Raw genomic sequence first — 24,471 nt, 5'->3', positions numbered from 1 at the left:
TATATACATATGATTTATATGGTAGATATCTGAAACATTAATCTGTAGAAATTCAACCAAAAATTAATATGTCACTTAACTAGGCAAGTCTCATGAGCTCTTTATTTAACCTGATTTTTAACACAAGTTTATGAATTTTTCCTGAAAAAAATCAAATGATTCTGGGGAGGGAAATGAAATTTTAAAATTTTACTCTTCATTAGTAACCTTAGGATATTTTAAAGCTGTGCAGAGATAACAACACATCTGCCCTGTGCTTCATCTTGTTTTGTTTAAATTATTAGGATAAAATGCGAGTAACTGGCAACCCAAACTAATCGACTAGCAGTAGGTCCTGTTTTTCTGCTGCTCTCATTTCGGTACTGCTGGTGCCCTCTGATTTCCCTTCCTGTTTTGGTTTTCACCAGCGCATTACGGATGAAGGCGTGGTGCAGATATGCAGGGGATGCCACCGGCTGCAGGCCCTCTGCCTTTCTGGCTGCAGCAACCTCACAGACGCCTCTCTCACAGCCCTGGCTTTGAACTGCCCAAGACTTCAGTGAGTGCACCACACTTTTGCTTTGCAGCCCAGAGCTTGGCTGAGCTGACTGGGAGGGCTTCCTGCAGGAGGAGAAAGGCTTGCCAGTAGGAACAGGTGGTGGTGGAGAAGGCGGTTGTTGTGTTGTTGTTGGCTTCTGTCGGGGGATTGGAGTAGGACAACACGTAATCCAGTTCATTTAGGGACATACGAGAAAGCACTAAACTGTCTACCACCAGTTTCTTGATGCACTTCACACGTTTGCCCACATGATTTGCCTCATGCTGTTTGATATCCGAGTGATCTGACAGTGAGCAGAGTGATAGCCTCACATCCAAATGCCATGATGTTCTCCTCTAAACCAGCTGCTAAATGGACAGCATGGGAGGAAAATTACAATTACCTTATTTATCATCTTTCCCATCAGGAAAAAAGTTTTGTTTTAACAAATAATGATTTTCTGATTATCCATGTAATATTGTGACTATTAAAACTTTAATAATGGCAACAAACTACTAATCATAGTTAACATCACTTGAACTCATATGTCCCAGGCTCTGTATTAGGCACTTTTATAAGCATTATCTCATTTAATCCTCACCACGTCTCTAGGAGATAAGTACTGTTATTCTCGCTTGTTTTGCGGAGGAGAAACTGAGACTCAGAAAATCCCATGATTTATCCTGGGTCACATAATGAGTAAGAAGTAAAAGTAGAATTTGAACTTAACAGAGTTCGACTTCAGAAGCAGCAGTCTTAACCCTAGAAAGAGGCAGCAAAAAGCCATTTGTTTTGTTATTCTTTACTCATCAGTGAAACGGATCCATTTCTTATGCTCACACCAGTTGCATATCCTTTAAGGATTGTCTATTTCTGTCTTTTGCCCATTTTTCTTACCGTTGTATTATGGAAAATTCTAGATATTTTTGCTGTTTCTCCATAGTAGAAGGAATTTGGGTAATCAAAACTGGTCAGAAAGGAGGTCAAAATTATTGCTATTAGTATTTAACTTAAAAATGGTATTCATGCATCTGCCCCTGTTAAGCATGAGTATTGAGAATTAACTCATGTTTTTCTTTGGCTGCAAATTTTTAAAGTTTCCTTTAGAGTAACTTCAAGAAATGCAATATATATCAAGATGATTTTGTTGAGTAAAAGTTCATTTTAATTGTATTTAGAAGTCAACAAATATTGAAATAATATTTAAAAACAACAACAGCAACAGTGTGCGGTGCAGTGGGAAGATGCCTGGATTTACTGTTTGAGTTCAGGTTGGGACTTTGGCGCTTAGGGCAGGTCACATTCCTCCCTAAGCCTCATTCTCCTCATCTGTCTAGTGGCGACAGTATTTGCATTTCCAACGCTTTTAGCAGAAGCAAAGTTGTGTCAAAGAGCAGAATAAATGCAAGAGCGTGCATCATGAAGTGAATGTTTCTCCTGTTAACCAGTCGCTACTTTTTCTCCCATGCACTCCTTATCCCAGGATTTTGGAGGCTGCCCGATGTTCCCATTTGACTGACGCAGGCTTTACACTTTTAGCTCGGGTAAGGTAGAAGTTTTAAAAAACAAAACCAAACTGTAATTCACTTCCCTCAATCAAAGTGACTTGGAGTGATTTTGGAGTGTGCAAAAAAATACCTTCAGAAATGACAGGCACCGAGTGGAATACAGTCCTCTGAGTGTGTTTTGCATTTTTTCCAGTTGGCCAGAAAACTCGGGAGGTCCTGTCGAGGGTTCTGTGGCAGGTGTAGCCTCACTCTCATTGGTCAGGTGGGCCCACAATGAGAAGAGCCCCATCCCGGGCAGGAGATGCCCTTCCTCGCACAGACCTGACTCACCTCTCAGCAGCTTCCCCTAACCGGGCTGCACTCTGCCTCTGCTCCCTCTTCCACATTGCCCTGCAAATGCCGACCACCACGGGGTCCCTGTGGCCTGCGGCTGGGAACCCGTGTCCTCCTGGGGTACTGATACACTCTTCCCCCAACCTTCACCTGCCCACACTGTGCCTGCGCTCCCCACTCTCATGCCCTCCCAGAACCTATTCTATGGCTAAAATTTACATGCTGCTATCTATGAGCCACCAGGAAGGTTATAGGCAACTACCTGTCCAGGATGAGAGAAGGAAATGCAGCCCAGGGCAGCCCTATTCCCATTTCTAAAGTGAATATGATTCAAAGGGCACCTGCTCATTAGTACTGGGCCACTTTAGCAACAGGGCACACTCCTTGATGGAAGAAAACAGGGATACTAGGCCCGTACTCAGAGGAACAGAGCAAGCCACCAGTTTTGCCCCAACCGCTGACTGCATGTGGGGGATGTCTTATGGACTCTTTCAGAATTGCCATGACCTGGAAAAGATGGATCTTGAGGAATGCATTCTGGTGAGTGGACTCCTGATAGCCCTGCAGGGCTACCCCTTAGTCCTAACAGACAACCACATAGCCAGAGACTGGCTACTGTCTGGACTCTCCTTGCCCAGCATAGTTGTTAGAGCTTGGGAACTCATGAGGACCATGGCAGTGAGATGCGTAAACTTTGGGCTATTCTCAGTCATCAGACAGAGCTACAGTCGAGAAGTTCAGGATAGCTCCATCTTTTGCCAAACATTGAAAGAAAAAGAAACTTATTTTCACAGAATTTAAGGGAGGTAAAGTTTGCATGTCCAGCAACGAGGTGACTCTACAATGAAGAATCCTGGGGGACCCTCCTTACCCCCTCCCTCTTTGTCCCCTTGTCCCTAGGCCCCCTTGGGGCACCAGAGAGAGACCAGAGAACGACTTTGCATCTCCAGGAGTGGACAGATTTGAGGTTGCTGGTAAAAAGAGGAGCTCCCAGCCCAAGTGTGCTTGAGATTAGTTTTTAATTCTCTTTTGCCCCTTTGATTCTCGTGTTCAGGAGAAGCCAGGATTAGGTATTAAGTTCTGGTATAGAAGCCACACTGACGCAGCATGTTTCTCTCTAGATAACCGACAGCACACTCATCCAGCTTTCCATTCACTGTCCTAAACTCCAAGCCCTGGTGAGTCTGAGTTTTTTGTGACATTATTAACCTTTTAGGAATGAAAAAATCCTCCCACTACAACAGGAATCTGTTTGGGTTTCCTTTCTGTAAAGGTATCATCATTCTTGGTTTCAGAGACCTATTAGTTGGGCTCACTTGGGAGGCGGGATATCTAAATGTTACTGGTTCCATTTTAGGATGTGGACCTAATATAGGGACCCATGTCCTTACCACTTTTCTCAAGTTCATGTTCATCATGTCAGGTGGAGTGAAAGGACGTTAAAATGATATAATCTAAGACAAAAGATTGAGGCCATCCTTGTATTAAATTTACATTTCACATCTCCTCATATATATATCTATAGGGGGAAAAGGAATTAGAATATATTGAGAGATCCAAAATGAGCAGTGAATAGTGTCACTGGCACTCTTAGCCCTGCAGACATCTCATGCACATTTCACATCCAGCTGTTTGAGCCAGGAGCAGGGATGGAATCCCCATTCATTGAGCAAGCCCATGTAAACCGTGCTGCCTATATCTGTGCTAGATACATTGTCTCATTTGATGCCATCCACAGCCCTGTGATGCAGGCACTATGGACGTCCCCATTTTATCAGTGACGAAACTGAGGCTCAGAGCAGTTAAGGAACTTGGCCAAAGTTACACAACTGCACTATGGTCCTGGATCTCTTGGCCTCCCTGGGGTCTGGGCTTTCCACTGCCCTGAGATACACAACAGATTTTTCTTAAGCGCACTTTCTCTGTCATTTTTGAAATTTGCTTTGTCCTCAGGGACTAGAATTTTATAACATTAAAGCTCCATTTGGCCTTGAGTTACTCTCCCCACCAGTTTTCCTTGTTTCCGCATTCTGGCTACTTTTTCCCTCAGGCACAAGTGCAGCTGGGCTGTGGACAGCTCTAGGACTTTTTAAAAAGAATTTGGGGTCAGATTTCAGAGATTAGTCAGGAATCTATGTGTATCCAAATTCTCTGTCTAAATCATTTCCCCATACGTGTTACAGATAATTTTGTAGTTCTAGTGATGTCTTTACTCACAAATTGGTTCAGATTTGGTTTTATAATTGGTAGAACCTCTTACTCAGATGTGCTTTCTCCTTTTATCCTCTCCACCCTTTTTCCTTGACACCTTCTGCCTCTCAGAGATGTGGGAAAAATTAGGAGCCCCAGGTTTTATTCCTTGCTTTAACTTGTTTCCTCTGTGCTGCCCAAGGGCTCTCTCTGTCCTCCCTTGGGATACCCTGGACTTGAACTCCTGCCCCTTCATCAGTGTCTGCAAGAAATCTACTCACATCAGGACGGAGGCACCTAAGGAGGGGTTACACGGAGCCAACAAGGCCTTCCGCCAGCTCCCTAACTCCTGCTCTTCCTCCTGCCTCCTCAGGAGTGCAGGATCTACCCCAGCGACTTGTCAGGGAGTGTCTTCCAAATACATAGCGTTCTCCCCAGCGGAGATGCTGGTGACTAAATCTCCATCTTGTCCCCTGTATTTGTATAAGCTACTTCCAGAAAGGGGACGTAAGAGTAAAAGGTAAGCTATAATAAAACCAGAAGTCCAAAATAAGAGCCCAGAATAAAAAACACAAAGGATTATTAGCAGAAAAGCAGGGAAACAGTTGCAGTTGAAATCTGAACTTAGCTTTGAAGATTCCTAATAGCCAAAACAGAAAAGGGAAATGCTATGGATTACATTTGTTCCATATCCATCTAATTCACGCTACAAACACCTCTTGAGGACCACCACATGCCAGGCACTGTCCTAGGCACTGTAGAAATCAAAGATAATTCATCAGGAGAGAGAAACTTTATACTCACTCTGAAATTCCGGAGAAGTTTGTGCCTGGATCCTTATTTAAGGGATACTCAAGGAGCACGACCCACTTTGATAGTGGCCAGTAGTAGCAGTGCCTCTGTCAACTCTCAGGTAAAGCTGAGGGTGAGTTAAAGTGCGGATTGTGTCAGAAGTGCATTTCTACTGCAGCAGGTCCCACAGTGCACATGTGCAGCCGGCTTGCCACCTGCCTTGATGAAATGGCAGCCCTGGGAGGATTTAGGATGGCAGGCATTGAGTGCCAGGTGAAACGTGCACGTTTCTTCTCCACAGGCCTCATTCTGGGGCAGGCGGCCACACGGGAGCAGCGCAGTCCCCACCGTAAGGAAACTCCTCTTACTGAGGGAGTGTCACAGACAGCACTCTGTGACAAAGCTGGGCACAGGCTGCTCAGGGGGTCCTCCTCAGGGATTCCTCCCCTGGCCTGCAGAGATTAGAGGAGGCAATACTCTTGGGGGAAAAACCCATAGACTCAGAATTTTGAAATACGGCTTTTACCTTTTACTAAAGATCTGCAAGCAGGAAGAAATGAAGGAAGTGACCACCAGCCCAAAGCTAGGTGACTATCACACCTCAGTTCCTAACGCTTCAGTTTCCCAGGTTGTCCTTTAGACGTGAATGAGGCAGGTGTGCACACACACTGCCGCTTCCAGGAGTCACTCTGTGATCCTCAAGGGAGGAAGGGCATTGTACTCACACAGAAACGCAATTCAGGGGGCAGCCCTGTGCTGCAGTGGTTAAGCGCCATGCACTCCACTTCAGCGGCCCGGGGTCGGGACTTTGGATCTTGGGCGCAGACGTACACCACTCATCAGCCATGTCGTGGCAGCGACCCACATATAAAATAGAGGAAGATTGGCACAGATGTCAGCTCAGAGATAATCTTCCTCAGCAAAAACCCCCACAAAAACAAACCAAAAAAACCCAAAAATTCAGAAGGCTATTTGAAAGGGAAAACTGATCCTGTTTGTTTGAAAATTAGTCAAATATACATTTGTGAACAAGGGGAATTCCACATGCAGAGGAGTAGGACCTGGAAGGATCTGTAAAGAGTCATGAAATTTGTTCCAAGAAGGGTAAGGATCCTCTTTGTTCCTCCAGTGTTTAGCTTGTAGGATGTGTTAGCAGCAGCTTCTGTTGATCATGGCAGAGCTGGTTTCCTGTTCAATATCAGAGCCGGCTTTTTGAATCATACTATGTAACTCATTGGTCATAGAAGCTATCCAAGAAGAATTTTAGCAGTCTATTATATTGAAGAATAAGGAATGTAGCCAAAAAGGAAATATATTACTTCATTGCTACCGAGTTTATTTTTCATCCTGATTTATCAAAACACAGTGATGATGTATAGAAAGCCATGTCCATCAGGTGTCAGATCAGTCACTCTCCCTTCAGAATGACAAGTGCATAAGTTATCCAGCTAGTAGAAAGCCTGCCTTTGGGGATGTGAGACAATCTTGTTATGCCACTACTCACTGCTGTAGAGGAAAAATAGGGACGCACGAGTTGGTAAGATTTGGATGAATATTTCTTCCAGTTTAAGTGGAAACATTTAGCAACTTTGAAAATAACAGTGTAGAATAGAATGTATGTTGTTTATTTCTCAGTTTAATGCCCCCCCAGTCTGACCATCTCCTGTCTTTCTGATCATCTCTTGTATTACCCAGCTACAACAATAATTTATATGGGACCCATTGATCCCACCATCTTTTCATTGTCCATCCCCGTTTGATGCCCACCCCCCAACTCAGCATAAATTCTACAGTCAATTATTAAATCACTCCCTTGATCCTCAAGATTCACCTTCTTCACTTAGCAAAGCTCTCATCCTGTTTAAATCCAACTCTCAGCTACTGGGCCAGTTTTCAAAGCACCAGCAAGAATGAGGTAGAAAAAGGGCTTGAGGGCATTTTACAGAGATGAAACAGCACGTGTTCTTTCTGCAATTGGCTGAGTTTTAGAGTGAGGGAGGAAGGAGAAGGGATGAGGCTCAATGGGAGGCAAGGACCAGAGCCTCATGGGCACTGCTAAGGAGGGTAGACTCCTTCCTTTCTTTCTTAACTGTCTCTGTGAGGCTCGAAACAGCTGACAGTGAGAAGCTGAGGTGGGGGTTCAGTTTGAAGGGCCACTGTTCTGTGGCACCACCTGAAGGAGAGCAGTCCAGCCTATGTTTTGGTCCCAAATTGAGGCCCCTGGTTTATTCAGACCTTCTAGTTATCTCAGCTTAGAATGTTGAGATTCACTAGACACATTAGACCACTCCCAAAACTCCACAAGCAGGGTGACTTCATGTACACATATGGGAAGCTGCAAGTCCTGGCCCAGCTGCTGGGGCCAACCCCATCTCCAGTACACAGTAGCCCTCCCATGGCTAAGATGTTTAGTGTATCCTCACTGAGGTCTTATCCTACAATTTGGCTTCATACAAATTTATGATTCTTACATCCTTCTGGTGCAGTGACATTTTTATCATTATAAAATGTCCCTCTTTATCACTAGTAATACTCTTTGTCTTTAAGTCTATTTATCTGATGTTAATATCAGCCTTTTTATGCTTACTTTTTGCATGGCTTATCATTTTCTTTCAACCTATCTGTGTTTTTATCTATGTGTCTTGCTGTTAGCCAGTCTAATAATCTGTCTTTTAATTGAAATGTTTAGTCATTTAAGGTTAATATAATATTGATACAGTTGAGTTTTCTCTCTCTCTCTTTTTTTCTATTCTTCCCTTCTCACCTTCTTTTTGGGTTAACTGAATATTTTTAAAATTCCATTTAATTTATCTATTGGCTTTTTAGCCATCTCTCTGTGCCTTGATGTTTTTAGTGCTTGCACTATTAACCTTAGGTTTTAAAAGTTCTATTCATAAATCCAAGGAAGCTTTCCTCAGTGGGAATTCAGGGGGAGTCTAGGATTGTGATTTAGACTGTCAACTCTTAGAGGACAGAGACAGGATCTTCCCTCTCTCCTCTAGCACCAGCACCTTGCACTAGGCTTAACCAGGGGAAGCCACTTCAAATCCTCTTTTGGAACAAAGAAGGATATAAACAAGCCAGCCAAAGTCTCAGAGTCAGGCACGAAAACTATTGTGTGAGTGATGAGGGCGATCCCTACAGCTGTGGTCTCAGGTCCCAAAGACTGAGCCCTTCTCATGAGACTGCCAGCTATTCCCTGCCTGCCAGAGGCCCACCATAAGAAGCTGCTTCTTTGGAGGAGGGAGCAGGTGAGGGGTTCCTGCAGTCAGGAATCCCGAGGTTCCTCCAAACTCTCCTTACCCACACTTTCAAGCAACCTTGTCAAGGCAGTCTGGCAGCTCCTTCGGTGTCACACCACTAAACTTACAGAGATAAGGGGGAGGGAAAGGGCGCTTGTTGTTGGAAAAGGTCTCGGGAAGGTTCTTGGCCCTAGAGAAGAAGAGAATGTCTGGATTCCTCAGGTCATGGCCTACCCCAACTTTGACAGACAAGTGGCTTCAATTTTTTTTTTTAAATGTTTCAGTTGAAATTCTGTTCAGTCCCTGGGCTTCCATGAGGAGCATTTCCCAGGATGTAGGACACATACACACTTCTTCATCCTAAGAGACCTGTAGCAACCTAGAGGAAGTGGAAGGAGAAGTGGGGGAGAATAAACAAGCTTGAATACTGTCATATCAGCCTCCTATCTCTGCTCTAAGTGAACTTCCTTAAGTTTTAAAAATGACAGTAGTAAATCCTTTCCTATCAGTAATCACTCTAAATGTAAATGGATTAAATTCCTCCATCAAAAGACATAGAGTGGCTAAATGGATTTAAAAAAAACATGACAAGGCTATATGCTGCCTACAAGAAACTCACTTTAGACTTAAGGACACCTAGGTTGAAAGTGAAGGGACAGAAAAACATATTCCATGTGAATGGTAACCAAAAGAGAGCAGGATGGCTAAATTTACATCAGACAAAATAGACTTCAAGTCAAAAACTGTCCTAAGAGACAAAGAAGGACATTATATGATAAAACAGGGTCAATCTACCAGGAATATAATAATTGTAAATATGTATACACCCAACAATAGATGACCTAAATATATAAAGCAGACATTGACAGAACTGAAGGGAGGAATAAACAGCAATACACTGATAGGAGGAGACTTCGATACTCCACTTTCAATTCTGGATAGAACTACCAGACAGAAGATCAGTAAGGAAACAGAGGACATGAACTCCACTATAGACCAAATAGACCTAACCTAACAGTCATAATAAGAACATTCCAACCAACAAGAGCAGAATGCATGTTTCTCTCAAGCACATATATGGCTCTTTCTCCAGGGTAGATCTCATGTTAGGTCATAATACAAGTCTTAACAAATTCAAGAAGATAAAAATTATGCCAAGTGTCTTTTCCCACCACAATGGAATGAAACTAGAAGTCAGTTGCAAAAGGAAAACAAGAAACTTCAAAAAATAGTGAAATTTAAAAATACTTTGAAATGAATGAAATTAAAAACATACCAAAACTTATAGGATGCAGCAAAAGCACAAGAGTGAAGTTCATAGTGATAGATATGTACATTAAAAAAGAAGAAAGTTCTCTAACAACCTAGCTTTACATCTCTAGGAGCTAGAAAGAAAGAACAAACCATGCCCAAAGTTAACAGAAAGAAGAAAATAACAAAGATTAGAGCAGAAATAGAAAAACAATAGAAAAAAATTAATGGAACTGTTGGTCTTTTGAAAACATAAACAAAATTGACAAACTCTTAGCTAAGCTAACTATGAAAAAAGAAGACAAATAAGTAAAATTAGAAACAAAAGAAGAAATGTTACAATTGATGACACAAATAAAAAGGATCATAAGAGATGACTATGAACAGTTCTATGCCAATAAAATGGATAACCTAGAAGAAATGGACAAATTCCTAGAAAGATACAACTTACTAAAACTAAATCATGAAGAAATAGAAAGCCTGATCAGACCTGTAACTAGTATGGCGATTGAATCGGTAATCAAAAACCTAACAAAGAAAATTGCAGGACCAGAGGGCTTCCCTGGTGAATTCTACTAAACATTTGAAGAATTAATGCCAGCCTTTGTCAAACTCTTTCAAAAAATTGAAGAGGTGAGAACACTTCCAAACTCATTTTATGAAGCCAGCATCACCCTAATACCAAAGCCAGACACAGACACTACTAGAAAACCAAAGGGCAATAATCCTGATCTATATGGATGTGAACATCCTCAATAAAATACTAGCAAACTGAATCCAACAGCACATTAAAAGGATCATACATCACAATCAAATGGGATTTATCCCTGGGAAGCAGGGATGATTCAATAAATGAAAATCAATTAATGTGATACATCACATCAACAGATTAAAGGGTCAGAATCACAAGATCATCTCAATAGATGCAGAAAAAGCATTTAATGAAATTCTACATCTATTCATTATAAAACTCTTCAAGAAACTAGGAATAGAAGGAAAATATCTCAACATAATAATGGCCATATATGAAAAGCCTACAGCTAACATACTCAACAGTGCAAAACTGAAAGCTTTTTCTCCAAAATCAGGAACAAGGGAAGGGTGCCCACTTTCACTGCTTTTATTTAACATAGTATGAGAAGTCCTAGCCAAAGCAGTTAGATAAGAAAAAGAAATAAAAGACGTCCACATCGGAAAGGAAGAAGTAAATTTATCCCTGTTTGCAGACAATGTGATATTGTATACAGAGAACTACATTTAAAAAACTATTAGAACTAGTAAATTCAGTAAAATTATAGGATACAAAAGAACATAAAAAATTCAGTTGCCTTTCTATACATTAACAATGAACTATTTGAAAAAGAGATTTGGAAAACAATCCCATTTAAAGTAGCACCAAAAAGAATAAAATACTCATGAATAGACTTAAATAAGGAGGTGAAAGATTTATATACTGAGAACTACAAAACATTGATGAAAGAGATGAAACAAAGGGAAAGACATCCCATGTTCATAGATTGGAAGATTTAATATTATTAAAATATTCATGCTGCCCAAAGTGATTTACAGATTCAATTCAATACCTATAAAAATTCCAAAGACATTTTTTACAGAAATAGAATAATTTTACAATTCATATAGAATCACAAAAGACCCTGAATAGCTAAAGTAATCCTGAGAACAACAAAGCTGGAGGCCTTATACTTCCTGATTTCAAACTATATTACAAAGCTATCAAAGTAATCAAAACAGTATGATACTGGCATAAAGACAACATATAGACCGATGGAACAGAATAGAGAGCCCAGAAATAAATCCATGCATATATGGTCAACTAATTTTCAACAAGGATGCCAAGAATATACAATGGGAAAAAATAGTCCCTTCAGCAAACCAGGATATCCAGGTCAGGAAACCTGGATATCCACATGTGACAGAATGGAATTGGACCTGTATTTTGTACCATGTATAAAAGCCAACTCAAAATGAATTAAAGACTTAAATGTAAGACTTCCTGGAGGAAAACTTGGGGCAAAAGCTTCATGACATTGGTCTTGGCAACAGTTTCACGGATATGACACCAAAAGCTCAGGCAACAAGAAGAAAAATAAACAAATGGGATTACATCAAACTAAAAGGCTTCTGCAAAGGAAACCATCAACAGAGTAAATGGGAGAAAATATTTGCCAGCAGTGTATCTGGTAAGGGATTAATCTCCAGGTTATATAAGAAACTATATAACTCAACAACAAAAAAACTAATAATCCACTTAAAAATTGGATGAGGACTTGAATAGACATTTCTCCAAAGAAGATAAACAAATGGCAAATGGGTATATGAAAAACGTTCTTCATTAATCATCAGGAAAATGCAGGTAAGAATCACAATGATACATCACCTCACATCTGTCAGGATGGCTATTATCAAAACACAAAAACAGCAAGTGTTGGTGATGATGTGGAGAAATTGGAACCCTTGTGCACTGTTGGTAGGAATGCAAAATGGTGCAGCTGTTATGGAAAACAATATGGAGGTTTTTCAAAAACTTAAAAATAGAACTACCATAAGGTCCAGCAATCCCACTTCTTGGTATACATCCAAAAGAATTGAAATCAGCATCTTGAAGAGAGATTATCACTCCCATTTTCATTGCAGCACTATTCACAATAGTTAAGATGTGGAAACAACCTAAATGTCTATTAACAGATGAATGGATAAAGAAAATGTGGCATATACATGCAATGGAATACCATTCAGCTTCAGAAAAGAAGGACATTCTGCAATGTATGACAACATGTGTAGACTTTGAGGACAGCATGCTAAGCAAAATAAGCCAGACAGAGACAAATGCTGCATGATTCCACTTATATGAGGTATCTAAAATAGTCAAATTCATGAAATCAAAGACTGGAATGATGGTTACCAGAGGCTGGGAGGGGAGAGAATGGAGAGTTATTTATCAACAGGCATAAAGTTTCACTTGAGTAAGATGAATAAAGTCTAGAGGTCTGCTGTAGAACACTATACCTATAGTCAACAATAATGTACACTTAAAATTTGTTAAAAAGATAGAGCTCATGTTTTTATCACAATAAAATTTCAAAAGAAGAAAAGACAAATACTGTATGATTCCACAAATTTGAGGTCAAATACAGTAGTCAAATTCATAGAAACAGAAAGTAAAATGGTGGTTGTCGGGCTGCAGAGAGGGGGAAATGGGGAACATTGTTTAATGGGTATAGAGTTTAAGTTTTGCGGAATGAAAAAGTTCTGGAAATCCATTGCAAAATAGTGTAAACATACTTAACATTGCTGAACTGAACACTTTAAAATGGTAAGTATGATAAATTTTATGTTGGTTTTTATACCACAATTAGAAATTTTAAAGAAAGAAAGGAAATGATGAAAGGAGGAATCTTAGGATATCAGGAAGAAAGAACAATGGAAAGAGTAAGGAAAAAATGTGTGTAAAACAATAGACTTTGTTCTGAGTTTTCTAAATTTTATTTGATTGATGAAGCAGAAATTATAGCATTGATATTCTCAATGTATGTAGAGGAAGTAATTAGGATGATATATTATAAATGAAGCAGGGTGAAAGGACTTAAAGGGAGGTAAAGTTTCTATACTCAAACTGGTAAATAATTGACACCAGTAGACTGTAATAGGTTATGGATATGTAATGTAATACGTAGAGAAACCACTGAGAAGTCTACAGAAGAGAAACTCAAAACACAATAGATAAATCAAAATGGAATTATAAAAATAGTTTATGTAACCCATTAGAAAGCAAGAAAAAGAAAACAGAGGGCCTGGCCCCGTGGCCGAATGGTTAAGTTCACGTGCTCTGCTTTGGCGGCCCAGGGTTTTGCTGGTTCGGATCCTGGGCACGGACATGACACTGCTCATCAGGCCATGTTGAGGCAGCGTCCCACATGCCGCAACTAGAAGGACCCACAACTATAAAAAAAACATACAACTAGATACTGGGGGGGGGGGGGTTGGGGAGAAAAAGCAGAAAAAAAAAAAGATTGGCAACAGTTGATAGCTCAGGTGCCAATCTTAAAAAAAAAAAAAGAGAAAAAGAAAACAGAGAAATGAAAAACTGAAATAACAGAAAAGAAAAAGGGCAGACTTAAGCCCAAAGATATCTTTAAATATAAGTGGTGTAAATATACCAACTAAAAGGCAGAGATTGCCAGAGTGGATGAAATAACATAAGCTGTAAGAAACTCACTTTGAATGTAACAATATAGATTGGTTGAAAGGGAAAAGATATACAATACAAACTTTAAACAAAAGAAAGCAGGAGTCATTATATTATTTACAGTATACTTCAGAGCAAGGAAAATTACCAGGGACAGAGAACATGACAATAATAAAAGGGTCAGTCCACCAAGATAACATAGTGATTCTTAATATATATGCACTAAACAACAGAGCTACAAATTACATGAAACAAAAACTGATAGGGCTGAAAGGAAAAACAGAAAATCCACAGTTACAGTTGAACACATCAGTATTCTTCTCTCAACAATTGATACAACAACCAGACAGAAAGCCAGCAAGGATATAGAACTCAACACCATTAACAAGCAAGGCCTAGTGGACATTTATAGAACACTCTACCCAACAACAGCAGAACACACTTTCTTTTCAAGAGACCATGGAATATGTACCAAAATAGACCATATCCTGGGCCATTAAACGCACCTCAAAAAATTGAAAAGCATTGAAATCATATAGAATGTATTCTGTGACCACAATGGGATCAAACCAGAAATCAATAACAGAAGATAACAGGAAAATTTCTGAAGACTTGGAAACTTAAAAACACACTTCTGATTAATCCATGGGTCAAAGAGGAAGTCTCAAGGGAAATTTTTTTTGAAGAGTTAAACTGAATGAAAATGAAAACAGAACATACCAAAATGTGTTGGATGCAGCTAAAGCAGTGCTGAGAACGAAATTTTTGGTGTTGAATGATTACATTAAAAAGAAGTCCCACCCCCATGAAACCAGAAAAAGAAGAGCAAAATAAACTGAAAATAAGAAGGAAGGATATGCTAAAGATAAAAGTAGAAATCAATGAAATTGAAAAGAGCAAACCCACAGAAGTAAATCAGCAAAATGAGAAGCTCATTCTTTGAAACAGACCTCTAGCAAGACTGACAAAGAGAAGACACAGATTACTAAGGTCAGGAATGAAACAAGAGTGCTATGGTCTGGATGTTAGTGAATCCTAACCCCCGAAGCGGGTGTTATTAGGAGGTAGGGCCTTTGAGAGGTGATTGGTCATAAGGGTTCCCTCATGAATTGGATAAGTGCTCTTATAAAAGAGGCTCCAGAGGGGTCTTTCACCCCATCCACCAAGCAAAGACACAACAAGAAGGCTCTGGTTGTGAATCAGGAAGGGGGCCCTCCGTAGCCATTACAGCAGATCTGCTGGCCCCATAATCTGGAACTTCCAGCCTCCCCAACTGAGAGATAAATTTCTGTTGTTTATAAGCTGCCCTCTCCGTGGTGTTTTGCTATAGCAATGTGAACAGACTGAGACAAGGGGTATCACCACAGACCCTACAGACATCAAAAGGATGATAAGGGAATACTAGGAACCATCTACGTAAGTCAATTTGATAACTTAGACCAATACCTTTAAAAGCACAAACTAACACAGTAGTACCCTGATATCAAAACCAGGCAAAAATCGTGCCAAAACCCAAAACTACAGACTAGTATCCCTTATAAATATAGAACCGAATGTCCATAACAAAAAATAAATAGAATTCAGCAATATATAAAAATAATTAAACACCATGACCATGCAGGGTTTATTCCAGGGACACAAGTCTTGTTAAATATTTGAAAACGGATCAATGTAATCCACCATGTTAACAGGATACAGAAGAAAAATTACATGATCATATCAATTAATGCAGAAAAAGCATTTGATAAAATTCAAAAGAAAAAGAGTTCTTTTTTTTAACTGCAAAGAATACAAGAGAAAAATCCCATTCTCATTTAAAACCCCTAGTCACCCTGCTCCCTCCCCAGGGATAACCACTGTAGCCAATGTCTATAGCCTGCTAGAGAAATTCTATGTGAGATTGAAAGATGGTTTTCTCCTCTCCCCTTCTCCCTTCTCCTTGCTACATCTGGGGAGCAAAAGACACCTGCTGTTTGGCATTTAAAAGCAGTTCCACCCCCTGCTCTGCATACTCTGCCCCTACCAACCCTAGCTACCTCTGACTTCTCAGAAATGCTGGTATAAGCTGCCCACTCCTAACTAGACTGGGGGGATATAATACCCAGCAATGTAAACTTGTTTCTATGAAATATTCCTCCTTCCTAACACACCTGCTATAAACAGATGAGGAAATAAAAATGGCCTGACCCCTCTGTAGTATGCCAGGGATGTGGTGAAACGGTGCAGGGCAGAGGGGAAAGGCTTTAATCAACCTGAGCTCAACTTCTTTGAGCCTCGATTTTCTCATCTGTAAAATGGGGATGATAATACCTTCTCTGCAGGGTTGTTTTGAAGAATAAAGGAGACAATGTATACACAGTGGGTAGCCCAAAGCAGATGGCTTTGACTATTGGCTCTTTATTGATGTAAAATAAAAGGCCCCTCTGCTGTGTGAACCATGTTGGCAAGTTTTTCCTGTGAACTCAGGGATTATCCTTAAATGAAACCAGTTTTTAAAAATTACATAAATGTGCCAGCATTTATGCTTGCGTATGCCAGTATAGAAGTTTTTCAAATAATATAAGAATATCTCCTTGGTCCCAGATGCAACTATTAACTCCTTGATTCCTCAATTCCTCTTCCATGAGGAAGTTGGCATTCCTACACTTACCTCCATCATCCTCTTGCTCCTATCTGTGTATATATATCCCTATATATGTATATGTAAATAAAGTTACATTTCTTTTCTGATTGTGCTTTATTGTAAACAATTCTATTTCTCGATTTATCAACTTTAAACAGTCTCCTGAAAAGCCTTCTGGCTTTATGCATAAGTCAATTCTACAGCTAAAAACCAATGAGTGGCAGTCACTGATTACGTCAAGACTGTATTGGGTGTAGAGACATGCCGTGTGGCTGGATTCCTGAGAAGGGAAGTAGGTCCCATGTTGTTAAAGAGCTCAAAGAGGAGTCTTTCAAGCGTCAAGGTTCTGACGGAATTTCTCTTTTTCCTACTAGATTCCCTTCCGGCTGGTTTGTGCTCAGCTGCCTATTTCTTATGTCCGATATCAAATTTTCTGTGGTTCTTTTTTCATTTTGCAAAAATACCTCATACCCATCCACTTATCTCTGTCTTCTCCACCAAAACTCATCAGGTCCAAAGAAGCAGGCATTCCCTTGCCCCAGACATTACAGGAGCCTACCAGTTGCTCAGCTTTGTCCACATTTACACTCTTGATAATTTGGCAGTCAGGGTGGTTTATTTTTTTCAATTTTAGTTTTTTAGTGAAGTAAAATACACATGCAGAAAGAGCATTTATCCTAGGTGTGTACATCAGTGCATTTCCCTAAATTGAGCACACTCAGATTGAGAATCAACATTACAGCACCCCAGAAAGACCCCTTCCGCTCCCTTCCGATCCCTAACCCCTGCCAAAGGGTAGTGATTTCTAATAGCATAAGGTTAGTTTTGCCTTTTTTTGTACTTTATTATGTAATTTATACAAATGGAATCATCATATGTACTCTTCTGTGCCTGGTTTCTTCACTGTTACATTTGTAAAATTCATCCATATTGTTCCACGTAGTTGAACGTTGTTCATTCTCATTGCGCTGCAGACTGGGTACACTGTGATTTATTTTTCCTTTCTACCATTGAACATTTGAGTGGTTTCTAGTTTGGGGTTATTACAACCAGTATTGTTACATCTTTTAGTTAACACATGTATGCATTTCAGTCAGGAATATATAAATATCCCCTGCAACATATGAGAATTTCAGTTGCTCCAGATCCTCACCAACAGCTTATTTTCCATCTTTTTCATTTTAGCCGTACTGGTGGATATGTAGTGATACATGATAATCTTTTTGAAAAACAAACATGGTATCAGCTTCTCCTTAAAACTCTTTCCAGATACCTACACAACTCTGTGATCTGGCCTCTACTTCCCTAGTTCCATCTACATCCAAATGTTTCCTGTATTCCCACACTCGGTACCATTCTCCTCTGGCCACTTGGGGGCTTGCACACAACACGCTCTTCACTCTTGCTTCTTGGCTCCTAATCCTTCAGATATCCAGTCAGTGGTCATTTCCTCAGGTCAAATCCCGCTATCATATGCTCTCAGTGCACTTGCCATAGTTTCAGTTTAATAGTCATGCTATTTCACTTCTAGAACCTCAGTCCTACCAGTGCAGAAGAGTGTTTTTACTCACTGTTGCAACATAGGGCCTGGCACAGAGTCGAAACTCATATATTTGAGGGAAAAATGAATAATTGTGACTTTGATGCAGTACTTTTTGCCTCTGAACTTTTGTGGTGGGATGAATGTTACATTTTATATGCATTGAGAGAAACTGTCAGGTCTGAAACTATTGATATGGATGACTTAAATTACAAAAATCCATTTGGTATATAATACTAATCTGAATTTATGTTCTTCAACCTTTACTGTTTATACCCAAGAGAAGCCAGTAATGTCAGGTCACTCTGTTCCAGGTCTGTTTAATTATAACCTTAAAAAATGCTCAGTGTGTCTCTGAGTCATGGCTGCACAATGTTCTAAATGAACAAGGACATCAGATTCATTGATTCACTGGCCAACCCTCAAATGGAGAATTGGGCTATAAAACTGCACTCAATGGAGTAAACTCTGAAATTTCCCCTGCAATTTTCTTTCTCAGTTTTAAAGTGGTCTTTAATGATAAATGAACAGATTAATAACAATTTAATAAAAATAGCACAACTGCTTACTCTTTGCCTTGCTCAGTCAAGGGTGGGCTTCGGGGATGGCCCCATGGCCAAATGGTTAAGTTTGTACGCTCTGCTTCGGCGGCCCGGGGGTTCACAGGTTCGAATCCTGGGTGCAGACAAGGCACCGCTCATTAGGCCATATTGAGGTGGTGTCCCACATGCCACAACTAGTAGGACCCACAACTAAAATATACAACTATGTACTGGGGGGATTTGGGGAGAAAAAGCAGGAAAAAAACAAAAGGGCTTCAATTCCCTTCCTCAGTCACCACAATGATCCTCAAATCTAAAACTGTAAGCGGTTTCAGTCCACACTGCAACCTAATATCCACCTGTTTGTTTTTCTTCCAGCATCCCTTTGCCCACCCCATCTCTAACTGAGGGCAGGAAGCACTGTTAATCATCTTTTGCTCATTATTGAACTGGATTCTTCTCAGAGGCAGCCTTGCAGGGTGTGGGGAAACCTGCTTAGGCAGACCACCCAGGATTTCACAGAAAAGTGCTCCGTCTGAATGCAGGTGGTTGATCTGTTCAGGTTTCTCTTAAGGCCCATTAAGTCGGCCTTGACGGGCACTTAAAAGTGTTAACTCCTTCATTCCTGAGCCTTCCAGGCATTAAACTTTGAATGTCCAGGAGAATTACTGCTACTGTTAGAGCGTCCTGGGCACCTGCAGCTCTGGTTCTTTTTTTTTTTTTTTTAATTTTATTGAGGTATAATTGAGAAAACATTACATTAATTTCAAGTGAACAGTGTAATGATTCTATATTTGTATACATTGTGAAATGATTATTATGAATAAGTCTAGTTGAGATCTGTCACCCTACATCCTACAAATTGTTTTTTCCTGTGATGAGAGCTTGTAGGATTTACTTAGCAACTTTCAAATATATAGTACTGTATTATTAACTATAGTCACCATGATGTATATTACATCCCCATAATTTATTTATTTTATAACTGGAAATTTTTACCATTTCACCTCATTTACCTGTTTCAGACACCCCTTTCTAACCCTCCCACCCCCTCCCCTGGCTTCCAACAAACACCAGTCTATTGTCTGTATGTATGAGCTTGGTTTTAGGGTTTTTTTTTAATTCCACAAAGAAGTGAGATCAAATGGTATTTGTCTTTTTCTTTGTGACTTATTTCACTTAGCATAATGCCCTCAGTGTCCATCCATGTTGTTGCAAATGGCTAGACTTCATTGTTTTTTATGGCTGAATAATATTCCACTGTATGTGTGTGTATATGTAGATATATATATATATCACGTTTTCTTTACCCATTCATCCGTCCATGGACACTTAGGTTGTTTCCATGTCTTGGCTGTTGTAAATGCTGCAGTGAATGAACATGGGGGTGCAGATATCTTTTCGAATTAGTATTTTCATTTCCTTTGGATAAATACCCAGAAGTGAAATTGCTGGATCATATGATAGTTCTATTTTTAACTTTTTGAGGAACCTCCATACTGTTTTCCATAGTGGCTGCACCAGTTGACATTCCCACCAACAGTGCACAAGCTTTCCTTTTCTCCACATCCTCAGCAACACTTGTTATTTCTTGTCCTTTTGATAATAGCCATCCTAACAGGTTTAAGGTGATAGATATCTCATCATGATTTTGATTTGCATTTCCCTGATGGTTAGTGATGTTGAGCCTCTTTTCATGTACCTGTTGGCCATCTGTATGCCTTCTTTGGAAAAATGTCTGTTCAGATCCTCTCCCCATTTTTTAATTGGCTTGTTTGGGTTTTTGTTTGTTTTTTGCTGAGTTGCGTGGGTTCTTTATATATTTTACATATTAACTGCTTATCAGAATGACTTGCAAATATTTTCTCCCATTCAGTAGATTGCCTTTTCATTTTGTTGATGGTTCCTTTGCTATGCAGAAGCTTTCTGGTTTGATGTAGTCCCACTTGTTTACTTTTCTTTTGTTGCTTTTGCTTTTGGCATTGAATCAAAAGAATTTTCTCCAAGACTGATATCAAAGAGCTTACTGCCTGTGTTTTCTTCTAGGAGGTCTATGGTTTCTGGTCTTACATTCATTTTGAGTTGATTTTTGTGCATGGTGTAAGATAGTGATCCAGTTTCATTCTTTTGCATATGGCTGTCCAGTTTTCCCAGAATGAGTTTTTGAAGAGACTCTTCCTTCCCCATTGTATATTTTTGGCTTAATGGTCATAAATTTATTGACCATATATGCATGGGTTTATTTCTGGACTCTCTATTCTTTTCCATTGATCTATGTGTCTGTTTTTATGCCAATACCATACTGTTTTGATTACTATGGCTTTGTAATATGGTTTGAAACCAGGGAGCGTGATACCTCCTGCTTTGTTCTTTTTTCTGAAGATTGCTTTGGCTAATCAGGGTCTTTTGTGGTTCCATATAAATTTTAGGATTGTTTGTCCTATTGTGAAAAATGCCACTGAAATTTTGATAGGAATTGCATTGAATCTGTAGATTGCTTTGAGTTGTAGGGACATTTTAACAATATTAATTCTTCCAATCTATGAGCATGGAATATCTTTCTGTTTATTTCTTTTTCAGTTTCTCTCATCAATCTCATAGTTTTCAGCATACAGGTCTTTCACTTCCTCAGTTAAATTTATTCTTAGGTATTTTATTCTTTTTTTTTCTTAATTGAGAGCATAATAGTTTACAACATTGTGAAATTTCAGTTGTACATTATCATTTGTCTGTCACGTTATGAGTGCTCCCTTTCACCCTTTGTGCCAACCCTCCAGCCCCCTTCCCCTTGGTAACCACTGAGCTGTTCTTTTTGTCTGTATGTTTATCTTCCACATATGAGTGAAATCATAGGGTATTTGTCTTTCTCTGTCTGGCTTATTTCACTTAAGCTAATACCCTCAAGGACCATCCATGTTGTTGCGAATGGGATGATTTTTGTCTTTTTTATGGCCAAGTAGTATTCCATTATATATATTATATATATACACACACACACACATACATTTTCTTTATCCAATCATCCGTTGATGGGCACTTGGGTTGCTTCCACATCTTGGCTATTGTGAATAATGCTACAATGAACATAGGGGTGCATAAGTTTCTTTGAGTTGTTGATTTCAAGTTCTTTGGATAGATACTCAGTAGTGGGATAGCTGGGTCATAGGGTGTTTCTATTTATATTTTTTGAGAAATCTTCATACTGTTTTCCATAGTGGTTTCACTTGTTTGCATTCCAACAGTGTTTGGGGGTTCACTTTTCCCCACAAGCTCTCCAACATTTATTATTTTTGGTCCTTTTTGATACAATTTTATTTATTTTATCTTTTTAAGATTTTATTTTTATTTATCCTTTTTCTCCCAGAGTCCCCAGTACATAGTTGTGTATATTTAGTTGTGGGTCCTTCTAGTTGTGGCATGTGGGATGCCGCCTCAGCATGGCTTGATGAGTGGTGCCATGTCCATGCCCAGGATTTGAACTGGTGAAACCCTGGGCCACCGAAGCAGAGCCTGTGAACTTAACCACTCGGCCACGGGGCTGGTCCCATGATGCAGTTTTAAATTGGATTATTTTCTTGATTTCTCTCTCTTATTGTTCATTATTAGTGTATAGAAATGCAACAGATTTTTGCATATCAATTTTGTTTCTTGCAGCTTTACTGAATTTCTTTATTAGTTCTAACAGTTTTTTTTTGTCGAGTCTTTAGGGTTTTCTGTATCTAATATAATGTCATCTCCAAATAGTGACAGTTTTACTTCTTCCTTTCCAATTTGGATGGCTTTTATTTCTTTTTCTTGTCTAATCACTCCGGCTAGGATTTCTAATACTATGTTGAATAAAAGTGGCAAGAGTGGGTATCCTTGTCTTGTCCCTGACCTTAGAGGAAAAGCTTTTCAATGTTGAGTATAAGGTTAGCTGAAGCCTGTCATACATAGCCTTTATTATGTTGAGGTATGTCCCTTCCATACCCAATTGGTTGATATTTTTAATCATAAATAGATGTTGAATTTTGTCAAATGCTTTTACTGCATCTATTGAGTTGATCATATGATTTTTATTCTACATTTTGTTAATGTGGTGTATCACATTGATTTGTGAATGTTGAACCATCCTTGTATCCTGGAAATGTATGATCCTTTTAATGTATTGTTCAATTTGGTTTGCTAATATTTTGTTGAGGACTTTTGCATCTATATTCATCAGGGATATTGGCTTGTAATTTTCTTGTCTTGTGGCATCCTTATCTGGTTTTGGTATTAGGGTAACGTTGGCCTCATGAAATGAGTTTGGAAGTGTTCCCCCCTCTTCTGTTTTTTGGAAGAGTTTAAGAAGGATTGGTATTAACTTCTCTTTAAATATTTGGTATAATTCACCAGTGAAGCTGCCTAGTCCTGGCCTTTTGTTTGTTGGAAGGTTTTTGATTACTGATTAAATCTCCTTACTAGTAGTCAGTCTGTTCAAATTTTCTATTTCTTCATGATTTATTCTTGGTTGTATGTTTCTAGGAATTTATCCATTTTTCCAGGTTGTCCAATTTCTTGGTTATGATTGTTCATAGTAGTCTCTTATGATCCTTTGATTTTCTGTGGTATCAGTTCTAAGGTCTCCTGTTTCATTTCTGATTTTTTATTTGAGCCCTCTTTTTTTCTTGATGAGTCTAAAGGTTTGTCAATTTTGTTTATCTTTTCAAAGCACTAGCTCTTAATTTCATTCATCTTTTCTGTTGTCTTTTCAGTCTCTATTTAATTTATTTTGGCTCTGATCTTTATTTCCTTCCTTGTACTAACTTTGGGCCTCGTTCTTTTTCTAGTGCCATGAGGTATAAAGTTAGGTTATTTGAGATTTTTCTTGTTTCTTGAGGTAGGGATTTATCACTATGAACTTATCTTAGAACTACTTTTGCTACATCCCATAAATTTTGGAATGTTATATTTCCATTTTCATTTGTCACAAGGTATTTTTTTATTTCTTTGTTGACTTATTGGTGGTTCAGTAGCATATTGTTTAATCTTCACATATTTGTGAATTTTCCAGTTTTCTTCTTGTAATTGATTTGTAGTTTGATACCAGTGTGATTAGAAAAGATGCTTGATATGATTTTGATCTTCTTAAATTAAGACTTGTTTTGTGGCCTAACATATGATCTGTCTTGGATTCTATTCCATGTACATTTGAGAAGAATGTGTATTCTGCTGCTTTTGGATGGAATGTTCTGTATCTAACTGTTAAGTCCGTTTGGTCTAATATGTTGTTGAAGGCTTATGTTTTCTTATTGATTTTCTGTCTGGATGATCTGTCTGTTGATGTAAATGGGGTATTAAAGTCCGCTATGATTATTGTATTGCTGCCTATTTCTTTCTTTAGGTCTGTTAATATTTACTTTATATATTTAGGTGCTCCTACACTGGGTGCATAAATATTTAGAAATGTTATATTCTCTTTTGGATTGTTTCCTTTATCATTATGTATTATCCCTCTCTGTCTCTTATTACACTTTTTGTTTTAAAGCTTGTTTTGTTTGATGTAATAGCTACCCCAGCTCTGTTTGGTTTCTATTTGTGTGGAACATCTTTTTCTCTCTCTTCACTTTCAGTCTGTGTGTCCTTACATCTGAAGTGAGTCTCTTGTAGGCAGCATATAGGTGAGTCTTATTTTTCAATCCATTCAGCCAGTCTATGCCTCTTGATTGGAGAATTTAATTCATTAGCATTTAAAGTAATTACTG

At 39.1% G+C, this 24,471-nt stretch overlaps 1 protein-coding gene across 19 annotated transcripts in view; it reads left to right on the top strand.

Moving 5' to 3' along the window:
• The window catches only part of FBXL2 (F-box and leucine rich repeat protein 2), a 126,501-nt gene that overhangs the window by 73,481 nt on the left and 28,549 nt on the right, over positions 1-24,471 (top strand). For all 19 annotated transcript variants that reach the window (XR_002800726.2, XR_011426984.1, XR_011426983.1 and 16 more), the window contains 4 exons: positions 408-538; positions 2,001-2,061; positions 2,854-2,898; positions 3,480-3,536. Coding sequence is in view for 10 of the 19 variants with exons in the window: in XM_023620782.2 (XP_023476550.2) it covers positions 408-538; positions 2,001-2,061; positions 2,854-2,898; positions 3,480-3,536 (294 nt within the window). In the remaining 9 variants the exon portion in view is untranslated. The remainder of the gene's footprint in view (positions 1-407; positions 539-2,000; positions 2,062-2,853; positions 2,899-3,479; positions 3,537-24,471) is intronic.

Source organism: Equus caballus, chromosome 16 (assembly GCF_041296265.1).
Source record: "Equus caballus isolate H_3958 breed thoroughbred chromosome 16, TB-T2T, whole genome shotgun sequence".
NCBI lineage: Eukaryota > Metazoa > Chordata > Mammalia > Perissodactyla > Equidae > Equus > Equus caballus.
This window is presented reverse-complemented; position numbering and strand designations above follow the sequence as displayed.